The sequence below is a fragment of the Strix uralensis genome, chromosome 9, assembly GCF_047716275.1.
Source record: "Strix uralensis isolate ZFMK-TIS-50842 chromosome 9, bStrUra1, whole genome shotgun sequence".
Classification (NCBI taxonomy): Eukaryota; Metazoa; Chordata; class Aves; order Strigiformes; family Strigidae; genus Strix; species Strix uralensis.
Window position 1 is genome coordinate 14,702,797 of NC_133980.1, and position 16,734 is coordinate 14,719,530.

The window sequence follows — 16,734 nt, forward strand, 5'->3', positions numbered from 1 at the left end:
TACAAAAAAGGCTTTTTCTTCTCTCTGGTATATATGTTGAGGTAAAAGTAGTGGTAGCCTGTATGAGTGGGACACAGATACTTAATGAGGAAGTTACCTCCTTTTATTAGTGAGCTGTGCTGCTTGCTTTCTTGCTTTGATACTGGATGTTAATTTTTTTTTCCCTAAGCAAATACTGGTATAGAGTGAAACTTGGTGATTTTGGTTTATCCTTAAATATTCCATGTTTCAAAACAAAGTAAAGGAGCACTACCAAATATGTAATGTTTAAGTTAATCTGTCTTTATTTTGCACTGAAATTGACTTGGAATTTTTGCATTTTCTGTTTTGCTTCTCACCAGCATCAGGAATAACCTTACATCTCAAAGCAGTAACAGCTGGGGTTGTTATTTTATGAACTAAGACTAGACCTGTAAGAGCAACCCGTCTGTATTTATAATCATAGGTATCTGTGTATTAGCATATATGCTTCAAGTTTGTAGTGTGCGTTTCATAAATTACTGTGTAGCAAAAACACTGTCACTGTGCTGTATTTCTTTAGTTTTAGAAGGTCACGGATCCCACGTGCATTATTCTAAGGAAATAATTGTCATCATGCATTGTTTTATACTGAATAACATGTTCTGCTTTATTGTACCTATAGGAAGATTTTAAAACTACCACTGCTTAGCTTTGTAGTCAAATCAGCAGTTCCGTCCACTTTCCGCACGCTAGATGGTTCTAATTTTTTATCAGCAAATGACAGTAAAAAAGGATTTATTTGTATTTTCTTTAGTGAATACAGTACTCTTCTGTGGTGCAGGGGTTTTTTATGCTCCTGAGACAGACTTTGATAGCATAGAGCACTGCACTCTCAGATGGCTATACAAGTAATTTCCTTCTTAGAGCATTTAGTGATGATCAGGACTCTGCTAAAGGAAAAAAAAATCCTGACTCCTACAACTATAGATTCATAAAGTATTTGTATTTTAATTAGGAATGGAAGGGATCTCCTGAATCATGAAGTCCAGTCTCTCTCTGTTCCAGGCAGCTGTGTTTATGTAACCCAGCTCATTCACATATCCTGAGCTCCATCTTTAAATCAGTTAACTTTCGGGGCTCGGTATTCATACTGAAAACATGTTCCAGGATGTCATTCCTCTGATGGTTACAAACGGTCTTTTAATTTCCAGTCTAAATTTGTAAATATGAGGCTGGGATTGGAAACTGTACTTGGAAATCTAAATTATTTATATACCTGAGGTTGGGACACTTCCTCTTGATGCTGATGATACAGCAACACTGTCTCACTTCTGTTACATCAGTCTTTTAATGCTGAAGCACTGGAAGTGTTTTGTTGTTTCCTCAGGATACTGGTTAATGTCAAACTCTTTCTAACATGGGTGACCCAGTTTCATAATGAGAGCTCATGTAAGACTCAAAACTTATTTGAGCAGGTTTTGTTGTCTGTGTTCTACAGCCTTGAATGGTATTTTAACTCTAGATATGAATGTTCCTTGATGACCTTTAGGCCTTGAGTCTTGCTGCTTCTCAGTGTTTACTTCTCAGGTTTTATTCTAGATATTTTAAAGAGTACAAACAGATCTTTTGAAGAGTTTCTAACAAGTTACAACTTGTATAATGTACTGAAGGTTACTTTTTCTTTTTAAAAAGGCTTTAAATGTAGTGTAAATGTACTCCTTATCCTAAGTATCACTTGTACCAGTGAACAATTACTAAATTTGTGGAAATAAAGAAGCCCTAGACTAGAGTCCATCTGGAAGAAAGGATCGTAAGATACAAAAAGGGGCAGAGCAGAAGATGAACAGCTGAATTGGAAAAAGTGACTTTAAAAAATGTCCTAAAATGCAATCAATCCATAAGAATACCTGTATTGAAAGAGTCAATAAACAGGCACGGGTACTTAGGGAACAGCGCAAGAACAGGTTAAGCATACAGTAGTGCTTGCCTGGTATGCTCTCTCAGCATCTAACAATCTGTAGTTCCAGGACTTCCTAATCCTGAGGTAATATCTTTGTGATTAATAGCCATTCATGGATTCATTTTTTTTTTTTCCTCCTGTGAATTTCTCTAATTGCTTTTTGAACTCATGTAAACTTTGGCATCTGCAACATCCTGTGGCAATTAGTTCCAGAGTTTAACTACACATTGTGTGAAAAAGTACTTCCTTTTGTTTGTTTTTGAGCCACCTGCCAGTTTCATTTGGTTCTCTTTAGTTCTTGCACTGTGAAAAACATTCAGTAATCTTTCTCTATTCATTTTTTGTGCCACTCATGACTTCATAGATGTTTATGCTACCCGCACTTGCTCTTCTTTTTCCTGGCTTGAAAAGTTCTCATCTGTGTAGTTGCTCCTTGCATGGGCATTGTTTCATAGCTGCAGGCAGCCTCACCACTCTTTTCCCCTTTTTTAATTATACTGAACCCTTTTTGAGATGAAAGAGCAGAACTGCACACAATATTCAAAATGTGTCTGCATTATGGATTTATACAGTTGCATTATATTATGATGCTTTCTGGTTTTTAATCAGGTCATTTTACAGTAACTTCTTGCAGACCATTTCCTGTTTTGCCTGCTGCTAAACAGTGAGCTGATGGCTGCCCCCTCCAACAGGATTAACAGCCAGTTCAGAGCCCATCAGTCTAGTCATTTTCCATGCCATGTTTTTAAACTGTAGATACAGTAGAGATATGTTTACTGTTTTGCTGAGGGTGCAGAAACAAGAGGAAATTGTTGTCTGTCTCTTAAATATCTAACTCGGTACTTCAGGCATATTCAGCAATTGGTAGGAACCTGTTCTAATGCAGTTGTTTACAACCTCCCTCACAACTCTGGTGCATTATTTATATCAAAGTTCTTCACCAAAGTTGTCAGTTGAAGAACATACCTAAGTCTTTCACCCTACCTTGGATAGTCTCATCAACAACAGGAAGAATTACATTTACTTTCCAGTTGGCACATGCATCTTGATTGTGCTCATTGCTGAAGGACAAAATATTTTGATTTGAAACTTATATTCCATGTAACTTAGTATTTTACTCTACGCTTAGTTAAATCAGTATCTTAAATATACCATGTGTTAGGTTCTGCAAGCAGCAAAATGAGGTAGAGGGAGCTAAAACATTAATATTTAAAAGGAAAATGCCTCTTGTCAGGACTGCCCAATCTGTATTGCAGTCTTTAAGGCACTGCTTGTGGCTGGAAGGAAAATCTAATATTTAATGGTGGCAAGTCAGTCTCTTCAAATGCCTATGGCTGTGTTATGCACAAATGTGTGTAGCTGTATACAAAGATTTTCCACTCTCTTTTTTTTTTTTTTAAATATTAATTACCCCTTGTTTCTACAATACCTCAGAAGATGGATCAGTCAGTATATATCCTTTAATTCTATCAGTAATCTTTTATAGTGTTTACTAGGTCATACTGCGTTTTCCTGTATTCGTGTTTAACTTTTCCAGAGTGACTGACATTGAACACTTACTCAGGCTGTCTCTGAACTTACTGAAAGTTTTTAAAATTTAAATTTATTTTTAAATGGTTTTCTTTTTCTGCAAAATTTGTTAATACTGCAAAACTGCTGGCATCTGATGAGTTTCAGAATTTTTTTGATGGCAATGCTAAAGTGGGCTGATTATTTATAAAAGACAATTCTTTGAAGTCTCACCTTCCCTAGAACTATATCTTTTTTATTATGTTTTTCAGTATTGGGTAATGCTTTTGTTTTTCTAGAAGAATACATAGGTGAAAGAATTTGATTTAAAGATAAATAATATCTTTTCTGCTGCTTTATTTTTAACACAAATGATAGAGTGGTAATTTCAGCAGAAATACTCAATAGTTCTATGCAAAATTGATAGCATGCAGATAAATTTTAACTTTCTGTAGACTACTTTTTAACATGGCTTTTTTTTTAATGTTTAGCTCCCAGTTGAAGGCTTCCCAGAACTACCTAATTGTTTCCAGAATTCCACTCTGCTGGACTTGCTCTTTTTATATAAAGGGCCAAAGCAAACTTCCTCAATAATGTGAACTTTGTACAGTAATTAAGTTGCCATACAACTTTCCAACACAAGATGGCAATGAATGGCCTTTATAGGAGGAGTGGGGAGGCTGAGATGCAGCAGAGCTGGTGCCAAGTCTCTGGTGACTGTGTTCTTGCTTTTTGATGCATGGGCATGCTTAGGTGGTGGACATTGGTTTCTTGGATGTTAAGTTTTTTCCTGTGTGAGGAAGATGCACTTGCCTAGTCTTGTTCCTCTTGTTTTCCACTCTCTGCTTTTTTTTGTTTGTATGACATAAAATTTATGAAGATTGTAAGGGGTGGTCATTTTTTCCTCAGTTACACATTTCTCATTAGCAACTGCATGTAAAGTATTAGTTTAGTAAGCTTTGTTACTAAAAAACTGTTATGAACTGAATGCTTTAATCGTTTTGGAAAGGAAATGTGATCTTCCAGTGCCTTATCCTAAACCTAAGGTACATACATTCATATTGCAGTGGCATTTAAAACATGCTAGGTGGTGCACGTATACATGGGATACTTAAGATGAATCCTAGCTTCAGGTAGTCAGCAGGAGCTTTGCCATTGACTTCACTAGAGATGAAATTTCACAGACCCCAAAGAAATACACATACTCTATCTTCACTTACATGTTCTCTTTATTCATTTTAAACAGCTAAACTATAAATGTTGCAAAAGCATCTTTTATGTGCACAGGATAAACATATATAAGAATGGTACATGCAAAGCATCTTTCCTAGGTCAGCATACTATTCATCCAATATCCTGTTTCCTCACAAATTAAAAAACGAAAACCCAGAACTTCACCAAATTATAAGTAAAACCATGTGCATTTACACAGAGAGAGTCACTGCCAGGAGGTGGGAAGGGACTTGCGGAATGCCTGTGGAAACTTGATCCTGAAATTACTAGGTATGAATGTGAAGGGGTCAGCCTCTGAGTTCATTTGTCAGTAATATTGACACCTGTACAGGTGTCATGGGCTAGCTGAGACTTCGTTCTGCACAAAAGCTTTTTGAAACTTTTGAGAGACTAAGCCCTCACATGAAGAAAAGATAGCTTAGGGCCACTTGTTTAAATTCTGTCATACATTTGTAAGGTATGAAATATAACAGTTTGCAGAACTTAATTATTTTCTTGTAAAGACTAAAACATATAAAAACTAAATAAACCGGTGTTACAGTAAAGTACTTTCAAGTTTTATATCTAAAGTCATTGCTTTAAAGTCACTGCATTAAATTCTTAACTTTTTCTCATGTGTTGAATCCATTAGTGTTGAATCTAAACCTTTTGCAAATTTTGAGCATGAATGATTTAATATCATATATGCATATAATAAACTTGCTGGTTTAATGGAGTTAGAAAGCTAATGTTAGCTAAAGTTGGTACTTGCATATGGAAGTTGCTGACTCAGGATCTGGAATTCCTGTGATGCATTTGGCTAAGCTGAGTGGGCTCTGTCATGTCTGTTGTATGTAGCAAACTGATTTAAATCCATTCAAGTCTCTTTTTTGTTATGCATTTATGCAAAGTTGGGAATAGTCTGTGAGCAGTACTTTGCAGATAATGACTTGCACTGTGGTGGATTTTTTTTCTCTTTCATTGCTGTTAGCTGCGGAATAAAAATGTTGTGTGAAACTAATCCTATATTGTGATCATTGCTGTAGCTTAATTAAATTTCAATCCCTTGAGATGACTGTCAACCCTATTTTGATTTGACCTCTGTCCTGTGTGACACTGTTGATTACATGTGTTCCTTAAAATCATGCTTTGACTTGGCTTTTCTAAAGCCTTTGCTTCCATTTTTCTCTTCTATTATGAGCTTCAACTTTTTTAAAAGGTCACAGTGTTTCAGAGGGGCCAAAGCTCAGCTGTAGGGGGAAAGATCTTCTCTCAAATAAGCAGATCTTAGGTAATTTTCCCCTAGAAACCAGAGGCAGACAAAACAGCTCAAAAGGCAGTGGTTAGTAGTCCTTAAATCAATCCTTAAGGTGCTTGTTCAGAACGAACATGGTTTCCAGGGTTTACAAGATACAGGAAAAAAAAGGTATGATTTTGAAGATATTTGGACATAGAGCCCAGATGTTGCCCCCACTGCTCAAAGACAGACATGGGAAAGAAGAAAACATCCTAGGAAGTCCAAATGGAGGGGTAATTTTATTAGAATCTGCAGAATTATGGTTAATTTGTGCTCTAATTTCTTCCACGATGCCTAAATACTGGAGTTTTAGAAGCTATGTGTGTAAAAATATGATCACTTCATAGTTGTGAGACAATTGACAGAAGTGGCAGCAGTCTTGCTTTGCTTCTTTACCTGGTTGTAGCAGTGAGGAGCACTAAAGTTGGCAGAAGGTGACACCAGAAGATATTGTGGCCTTCTAACCAGACAGAAGCAGAGCTGTGAGTCACTGAAGAAATCTCCAACTTGACAAGCATGTTCAGGGTAGCTGCTATCTTCCCTGTCCCCTGCCAGCAGCTTCCCCCAGGATGTTAATGTGGCCTTCATCTCACCAGAGGCCAGTTGTCATTTAGAGCACATTCATTTCTGCACAAATCTCAATCAGTCAAAGTGCTCATGTGGGCCGTTTGTGTCTAATGAGTTCAAGCTTGTGCTGGTGTCACAAGTGTGCTGGTGGCAGGGTGACTCCTGTCTCCCTTTGAGCTCTGGAGAGGCCCTGGTGCTCCGTGGTGCAGGAAGTCAGGGAGCAACATGCTTGGCATCAGTCTATGCAGTCGTGTCTTCAATTTCCCCTACCTTTTGAACATGAGCAAGTCAGCAACAATGCATCCCATTATTTTTAGATTTGCTCTCTTTCTAGTACTCTGTTAGAATGGAAATTACTTGTTTTTGCATGATTATCATGTTTTTAATTCCATGTAGATAACTTATGAAATCAACGCAAGCAAGCGTGCTTTGACGTGAAAGACACTGGTTGAATGTTTAAGTTCATTTTTCTTCTTTGAGTTTTGGGGCAGCTGCATGAAACTAATGAATTAAAACCAGAAGAATGTGTAGGACGGTCTGTGTCAAAGTGCAGATAAGGTAGTTCCTGCTTTGTGTCATGGCAGAAAGTGCTTTAAAAAGCTGCATCTTCTCAGAGAGGGAAGTAACCCTCAAGGGAGAACATACATCACTTGTAAACCTCCTGTGATGGAGTGATGGTTTACTTAACTTAAGAATCCCGGATGACCAAAGTCTGTCTGCTGTGATTTCTTAAAGTTATTGATGAAGAGTTAGGCACTGATGTCCAGGTCCTAAAACGGATCCTTACAAAGTTCATCACGTTTGTCACTGACTAAGCGAAGCCTATCACTTAAAGTTGACATTGAAAAATAATGATAAACTGCTACGTGAGGAATGACATATTTAATGCCTGTTAATCTTAACTTAGGCCCATGTCTCTTGTACTTGAGGGTTCTTCTGGTGTTATCTGCCAAATTAATTTTTTTCCTAAAATTTTCTTAATGATGTAAAGATCAAAACATCTAATTAGATGGTATTTTCTTTTTAGTACTGCTTGCTTATGAGTGTACCTATTAAGCAAAATGTAAATAAGTACTTATTATGGAGAGACTACTACTTGTATAAATGCAAACTTCTAAACTGACCGCTGTGTGTATTTGTTTTGAACTAGTATGGAACTGTGGGGTGTAACATTCATGTTTCCAAGAGCTGGGGAAGTCCGTGTTGTGTACGTTGCATGTTGTTAATGTTGTAGTAGACTCCACTTTGCTTCTGATTTGGAAGTCTGTATAAAAACAGAAGGGTAGGAAATCTTTTCAGCTGGGAATGATAGTGAACTAAGAAAAAAATAATAGAACAACCTGTTTTTCTTCAGGGCTTCATGACTTAAGTTTCTGACTATCAAAAATGAAGTTTATTATGTTGTTGTTGTTATTATTTTAAAAATTATCTCATCACCACTTCATTTTCCGATACCATATTTTAGAGAGACTTTAACATAAATAGTCCTGATAGCATATTATGTTATCTGGCTAACTATGGAGTATGCTTTATTTTGGGTGGAGAATCAACATACATCATTTATTTCTTTTGTTAAACTCTCTTTACAGTTTTATAGCCTTAAGTTTACAGTAGCCTTTACATAAGTAATTTGCCTTTATAGCTGTATATGGCCTTTATGCATAAGAAAAAGTAAATTTTTTGTTTTTACATCACTGGATGAGTCATTGGGTAATATTTCTGGTTTGCCTTTATACCTTTCACTATTTCCACCCAAAATAATGAGTATCATCATGTACTGAGTCATTCTAGCTTAACAGGTTTGATTTTGAAACTAAATCTTTCTATGTCCGTCTGATTCAAGATGCAAGTCTGTTTTATGAGATTGCCTTGTCATTCTCCTACTAAGCTCCTTCTAGCTGTCCAATAAGCAGCACAGCTAAATTCTGTTGAAAGATTGAGTTATTAGAACAGTTTTAATTAAAAATCTAATGTAGATAGAGGCGGAGGATTGAAAGATGCCCAGGTCCTACCTTGCTATTGCAGACACCATGGCTCTCTTAGATTTGCAACTTAATGTACAAATTATTATTAATCTATATTAAGCTAACCTTAATGACAATATAGAAATGCATACTAGTTTATGACCTCACATCATGATTTGGTATATTTAGGTTTTTTTCTGTAGACAAGCGGGACTTATGTGTAATAACCTGCAGAAATGTATCTTTGATAAAGTCAGTACTCTACATAGTTGTAAGTTTTGCTTCAGCCCCATACCTCAGCTCTCATACACTCTGTCAAAGACAGAAAGACTTCGTGCTTGCCAACCTGAGGAGCCCCGAGGACTGCATCAAGAAATAGTCAGCTTCTGTTCTGTTCAACTGAGGAGGGGGAATGTGTTGCCAAAGCCATTTCATTAAGCTGCAGAGGTCTCACTTGTGAATCCTGGGGCAGCTGTAGATCAAGACATTGACCGATTAGTAATCTACAGTTCCATCAGCACAATGCACGATTCCTGTTTCTGGTGCTTAAAAAGCATTATTAGTAATCCTAAAATAACGGTCCAGTGCTCAATATCTTGTAAAAATAGCTGCAGTGTTTTCAGACAAGCTCTCTTCTGCTGCCTGGTTATCTTTAGTCTGAAATAAAGGTGGTACTGTTTTGTAGAGACAGCTAATAGCTTTGCTCAGATATGATATGCAGGGTTTAATAATTAATATGATATTAATACTTGCAACAAAAGTCACTTCAATGATGGCAGCTGTGGGGTTTTTTTTTCCTGTCTGAAAATGACTTCTTAAGATTTTATTATGTTTCTACAGCAGGCTAAATATACAATCTGGAGGTGATCTTTTCCTGGTTTAGAGGTGGATTCACCTACAACAGGGAAAAGAAATTGTACGCTATATATATGTCTTCGTAGGAAAAGGGCTCCTTGATGTTTTCTCCTGTTGATGCCATGCAAAAGATTTTCAGCCAGGGGCAGTTGTTGATGAAATCATATCCATGAAACTGATATGTTGATTGATCCTTGGAGATTTTAATAGTGATATTAAAATAATATGTTTAGTGCCTTGTCTTGTTCTAGGATTTAAAATAAATATTTCTGAGAGGACACTAAAATACTACCTTTGTCTATTTAATAATGAAAGCATCTCACCTGATGCACTTGGATGGTTAGAGCATGTCTCTGTCCTTCTTAGTGTCTTTCTGGAACTGATAACTGGAGAACAGGAATTCTAGATGTAGCTGTGATTAAAATAGCTTTTATCTCAGGATTGCAGAAGGATTTTAGGCAAGTAGAAGAGTTGTCAGTAACTCTGGTGAATATAATGGTGGATGTCTAGCTTTATGTGTCTAGAGAGGGGAACCCTGATTTATAAATGTGTTTGCAACATTTTTGCATCATAATTATCCCATTCCAGTGAGCATACTTTGAAATCAGAATTTATAGAAATAATTCAATTAAACTGGCTGCAAATTCAAGTCTTATTAAATTGCAATACATGTAAGAAATATTTTGTAACAAAGGAAAGCTACTGCGATCTAACATCAGTTAACATCCTCACTCAGTGTAACTACTAGTAACTAAAGAGCATGGTAGATATTTTCTGCAAGCTTGCATTTTAAAGGCTGTATATTTTTAATGATTCATGGATTTATTACATGAACTATTATAAATTCCATTTAAACTTTTCAGGGTTCTGCTGTGCTTTTATTACACTAATGAGCTAATTGTTTAAGAATAATTCACATGATTCATCATCATGTTCACCCTTTTTTAAAAAACTTTTAGCCACTGAAACTCTTGACAAACCAATATTTATAACAGTTTGACAGCAGGATGAGGAACAGCGTTTGTCTTTGTAACAGCTTAAAGAAAAGGCCTTTCCAGCACCCAGCCATGCAGTTACAATCTTGACCTCTTTCTTATGCTGGGAACATACATACAGCAGACAAGCAGCACCTCCCATGTGTTTTCTTGACCCTTTGACTGTCCATTCACTTCCCATCTGTTTTGCAGCCTTAAAGGAACAGAGGGGGCCCTCTACTTATAAATCTGTCTTTGCAGCTGATAAATGATGTTCTGTCTCTTTAAGGGCAGCCTGGGTGGTTTTACACCACCACCACCACACCCCCCCCCCCCCCCGCGCCTCGCGTTAAAACTTTAGCTTTCCTCTCGGCCTCATCCAGAGGAAAATATGGTATGTGGACAAGAGGAAACTGGCAAAAAATGTGATGGGTAGTTTCAAAGGATTTTCTAAAATTCAGCAGGACATGACCTTGCAATGATCAGTAAATTATAGCAGCTGTTAGGCTGTGGTTGTGTGAGACATGAGAAAGCATGTTGATGCAGGTCTTGTAACTGTGGGTGGAAAGTCTGCTTTCTGGGGCATTATCTGGAGTGTCTGTGAGCGTGCTGTCTCATACTGTTTCAACAAGAAGTAAAGCTTTTGCATAGCCCTTAGAAAATCCAGGAATTTGATACAAAAGTGAACTCAGAAGATAGGATCACGCTCCCCCCCCCCTTCCTCCACCTGACTGTTCACAGGGAGTTGTATACAGCTATGAGGTTTGTATCTTAGGTAGCCCTAAGCTAAAATTCAGCTTTCAATAGGAAACTGCATGTCCACATTTCCAGTTTTTAATGGTGCGCTTCTGGCCATTCTGATGAAATCTGTCTACAGACTGGGCTTTCCTTTTTACTAGAGGAAAGATGATGCATTCACAGCAGTAAATTCAACATTTCTGCCTCTATGGTTAATTAACCATAACATAGAAGTAGCACAGCAGCAGTGAGAATGTTTATAGGCAAGGAAGGGATTAAGAAAGGAAGGAAGATTAAAAAAAAAAAAAAGGGGGGGGGGGCAGGGGACTAAAGTCTAAGCACAATTCAGAGCAAAAGCATAACAGCCATGAGCTTTCAGATATCAAAGCCATGTAAACATTAGTTGGAGATAGAAATCACTTTAATGTAGAGCAGGAGGATTTATAATGAGATGTTAACACATTTTTATTGTGGTTGTTTCATGCTATAAGTTTCATCAAAGCACAAAATAAAGATGGATCTGTGTCCAGAAATACTTTACAATTTTCTTGATGCTGCAACTGCAATTTGATGTCCTATGGAAAAACGTGTAAACAGGGGAAGGGAAAGCTTTTTGATTTGCCTAAAATACTCATTCAGTTTTCTCCCTGTTCTGGCACAGACGTGAACATCTTAAATCCTGCACTAAAGCCATTGGTTTTTTACAGATAAGTATGTATGATTTGAATGCTTAAAAATTCATTTATCTTCAGAAGTATAAGCAAGACAGGTTTTGTCGGCAGAGGCCACGTCGATTAAACCAATTAATGCAGTTGGAAAATATCTAGAAAACTTTCTTGTTACTTAAAGCATGGCTGAAATAAATCAGTAAAGTACTTTGCTGTTGTAATTTGTGTTTAATATTATTTTGAGATTATTTGGATTTACCTTGGGAGACTTGATTGATAACTTACTTTAGCTGTTTCATTTTAGCAGTGATTCCCCAGTTTCTGCACTGTTAATTAGTAAGTAAGCTCAGCTATCTAAGGCAGCAATCAGTAAGCAAGCACTCCTGGTAAGACTGAATATTTCAGGGGTTTCCCTTTTGACCATCTTATGATTTTAGGAAAAGCAAACTTTATCTGTGGCTGCATCTTTCTGTGTTCAGAGTGTATCCAAATCCTCATTACAGATCAATTAGTCTGGTTTTGAGCCTTTTAGATTTAGGATCACAGGATTAATGAAAAGAAAATGAACGGGTAGCAATATCATTTCATATGGAGATAAGGAGAGACTGAGCATGAATGAGGATCTCAAGACATCTGAATAAAGAATTTCCTCATTCTGTCAGTGAAGTTTTATGGGATATGGAGGGAGGATTATGGGAATATTCATGACCAGATCAAGAGGCATAATGAGTTGATGTATGAACCAGCTTATCTTTTAGGTAAACACGGGGTAAATGGGAAGTAGAATAGCCATTCATTGCCCCTAGGCCTGTGAATTTTACTGTTCTAAAGATGGAAACAAGGATTTAGTTACAGTTATTCTTCATTGATTTAATTTGATTTTTGATCACTGTTTAACAGGTGCTGGAAGAATTACATATTTGTAACTTCAGGTCTGCATTAAAACTACCAAAGACCACGTTGTCTTTCTAGAACCCAGTGTAAGCAATAGTATATATTTAAACTTCCACAGCACTGCATAATAAGAGTGTAGTACTTCAACAGCCTTCTGTGTACCGGAGCTTTGTATACCAGTGCTGGGGTAGTTCAACCTGTTACAAAAATAATTTGCTAGCAAGCTAAATGCTTTTAATCTGTGTCTCACTTGTACATGGGAAAACACAGTATCACAAAACCTAGAAAGAGCAACAGGTCACCTTTGTCTATCCCTTAATTTACTTATAGAAGTATTCTCACCTGAAACCCAAATGATGTTCTAGATTTGACATGTTGACAAACCTTCCTCAAAACAAAATGTACTATAATTTACAAGTAATTTACAAGTGTAAGTCACTAATATTTTGATCTAGGTGTCAATCAAAACCCTGCAAATGTGGGTACACAGAGGAGAGAATTGCCCTAAATAAAGATCTGACTCTTGAATTGTAACAATTATAACAATTAATTGTTGTTCCAAATGCAATGTCACATGGTGCTGATGAAACCGTGGGCAGTTATCCCGGAATTGCAGACCCTGCACTTGCAGTCATTAGAAGAGTTCTGCCCAAGCTTTTATATTTACTGGTTTATTAAGATTAGTAATTGTGTAAATGCATAGCTCTGCCATTAGCCTATTTAAAAAGTAAACCAATTTAGCAGACTGCTGCTCTGTGCTACAGAATGGACTTGTGGGAAAATGTTACAGGTTGGCTGGGGTCTGCTGCTGCAAAAGGCTTTACTACTGCTAAGAATACAGGGCATAGCATGAATAATTGCAGCTATTTGGCAGTCATTGTAACTGTTCTTTTTTTAAGAATAGCCAGCATGTGTTTTCAAAGTATTAAATTACCTCAAGACCTCATAATTATTACAGTTAAGCAATCATTTCAGTTCAGTCCAAGTATAAAAACCAATAAAGTGCTCTTAATATGGAGCCAATTTTAGTATGTCTGTTCTCTGAGCAAACACAGCTGATTCAGTATATTCTGGTAGAATACATATTTGCTATCCTGTTACTTTAATATGCCCTAATCAGAAAATTAAAATAGATTTTGTTGGCACAAACCTTTTTTTTTTTTAAGGGTGAAATAATAATTATAGATTTTTGCTGATGCTATTAATTTTCAGGACTGGAGTATTTCATTAGCAAGAGGTTGAGAAGGGAAAAATATTTGCATTTAATACTGCTAAATCTGCCTGCTTTCACTGAGTCTAACGGCTTGATCAATATAAAGAACGTACTTGGGGAAAGCAGGTAGCAATTAAAAAAAAAATCCACATCAAAAATAAAGCTATTGAAAGCACAACATGAAGAGATCTTCTGGGTCATGAGATCTAATCTCCAGTTATCAGTGGCAACTGCTGCTCATTTTAGAGAGTGAGGTCCAGGATTAATAATTTCCAAAAATATGTCAACTCTGTCCAAGATAATAGGACATTATTTCAAAGGCTAATTTTGTAAACATACATAGAGCATTAGTATTGGAAACCTAGCTAAGTAGTTGCCTAAATAAATGCCATAGAATTACTGTTTTCATTACACAAGAGGTTTATATACTGACATTCAAACAATACTTACTCTTTTTTTATTTAAAAAGATAGTAATGAAAACATTTTGAATGTGCTTAGTAAGGCGAGGTGATCATGGGACTACTTTTTTTTCCATTGGCAGCTTTCAAAGATTCTGCTGAACTGAATCAAGGATTTTTATTCTTTTTAAATTTTTTTTTCCTGGTAAAAATCTGCTACTGCTGTTTCTTAACTTCTAAGATGCAGCTTTTGCCCTCACACTGGCTGTAATCTTCATTTAATATCAAAGTACTTGAAAAAAACAAAATCAGCTGAAATTCAAGAAAGTTCTTTCGTGTTTTCTTTAGGACTCAGAATGTGTTTCAGCCTCACTGTACATCGTGTTTGTAGATAAGCACCATTGGGGAAGGGGACACTGAAGTGTTGAACATAGAAGTGGCTTGCCTTTTTTCACCTAAGAATTGCATAGTAAAGATACAAGTCTGAGATTTCTTCATCCTCATGCAGACTATTTTCCATATTTTATTTCAAATGCCAACTAAAATTCTCTACTTCTGTTAGAACAGAACTACAGGGATTTGTTGAGGTATTATTATTGCTATCATTATTATAATTAGTCTAAAATAGATTTTATAACTGTCTGTGGGATTGTCACTTTGTTACTGGATGAAACATTTAGTTCCCTTAGCTACATTCTTAGAGCATTCTCTTTGGAGGTCATTTTTTTCTTTTCCCCACTCATTCTTATGTATCCCATTTAAGGCTGATTGTTTTATTTTTCTTTCTGTTTTGCTGTTATTTCAGCTCAGTTTATAACATATGGTATTGCTAAAGAGAAGAAAACATTAATAAAAGATTTTTTTAAAAAAAAAAAGCTCAAACCTTGTATCTTATACAAGGGAACATACGGCTTTAATCCAATAGTATTTTTAGCTTGAAAAAAAAATGTTTATGCTCATCTAACTTATTTTTCTCTGTCCTACTGCTCTCCCCCTGTTCCTTCATATTCTGAAGTGTGTGTTTTTTCATGGCTATAATCACACACAGAAGGAGCCTCAAATGAGGATGTGGTGAGAGAGAAGCAGGAAATCTTGCAGGCTTTGGATTCCAGCTATGTTCTAAATCTTGCTTCATAAGCAATTTAATAAATCAAATAGGTTATATGATGACAAGTGTTGTATGGAATTGAGAAAAGAGTGGAAAAATGCCTGAACCCTGAATTTTTCTCAATCAATGTTGCCTTTTCATTCTTAGTAACTATTTGTAGTTGTGTTTTAGTCACGTTTTTGTAGAGAAATAAACTTCCAGCTTTAGTATTTATATAAAATAAGATTCTGCCCATATCCATCTGGTTACTACTGAAATGCAAGGAAATAAAGTGCAAGTTTTAAACATTCTTAACATTGTGCATGCCCTTTTGAATAGGTGTCTGGAATACTGACGTTTGGTTCCCTGAAATTCTCCCTGCTGAAAGGGCACTAGCTTTCAACTCTTTCTAGAATGATTAGTAGTGTTTGTGACACTTGCTGTAGAGAATAAGGATATCTGGTTAAAAGATAAAGGGATTGGTGGGCATTATTTAAAAGATAACAACTCCCTACATGTAACAGGTGTACAGTAGTTCTGCTGTGCATGATCTAAAAGAAATTTCAGGGTTTTGAACTACATTTCCAGTACTGGATTGCTTTGGTAAATTTTTGAATTATTAAATTAGCATGATAATCATAAAATATGTTTGTAGAAGTTCTTCACATGGGACAGGGTTTCATTTCTTCTGATGTAGAAAAATGTTCTAAATCTACATAGTTAAGAACCAAGTGCATAGGGTAATATTGATGACAGCATTAGTTTTTGTTCATGTTTGAAGGTTTGGGTTTGGGTTTTGTTTTTTTCTTTCTGGGCACGTCCTCAATTAAGAAGTAATTTTTCTTTCCTCCAGAAAAAGTTCGGGAAATCCAGGAAAAACTTGAAGCCTTCATAGAAGCCCTCCATCAAGAAAAGTAGATTGTTCAAGCAGGTAATCATGTTTAGATTGTAAAAAAATTGTTACAATTTCTCAGTGTTCAATATAAAATTATTATCCATCTCTTTTAGATACAGACTTTGTGAAAATTCCTTTTTGTTTTATTCCAGTGCCTGGCTGCTGCTGCTTCTTGCCTCTAATCTGCAGAACTATACTTTCAGCTTTTACACTACAAGCAGATATGAAACTTAGTAGAAATACAGTTACTGGCTAGTTATTCACATATTGTGAAACACTGTAGGCTATTTGATTAGTCTTTGTTATTTTTATCTGTGTTAAGAGAAAGAAGGCATAACTAGCTGGAATCAAAATTAAGGGAACACTTTTCTTGTCTATAAAAGCATTTTGATTCTTTTTTTTCCTTAAAGGCACTGTGTATTGTTAGTAAAAATATTTGCATGCAGGTAATTTCCAAATTTCTTTCTTCTATATTAATTCTCAAAAACATAAGCCTAAGTGCTGTCATATATTTGCACACATTTTAAAATAATCTCCTTT

At 36.1% G+C, this 16,734-nt stretch overlaps 1 protein-coding gene across 9 annotated transcripts in view; it reads left to right on the top strand.

Annotated features, from left to right (window-relative positions):
• The window catches only part of OPA1 (OPA1 mitochondrial dynamin like GTPase), a 56,525-nt gene that overhangs the window by 37,808 nt on the left and 1,983 nt on the right, over nt 1–16,734 (top strand). For 8 of the 9 annotated variants that reach the window (XM_074877461.1, XM_074877463.1, XM_074877466.1 and 5 more), the window contains one exon: nt 16,153–16,230. In XM_074877461.1, coding sequence (XP_074733562.1) covers nt 16,153–16,217 — 65 coding nt within the window. In that variant the 3' untranslated portion in view covers nt 16,218–16,230. Of the gene's footprint in view, nt 1–16,152; nt 16,231–16,346; nt 16,730–16,734 lie in introns of those variants that run through there. The other variant, XM_074877462.1, reaches the window with a different exon arrangement.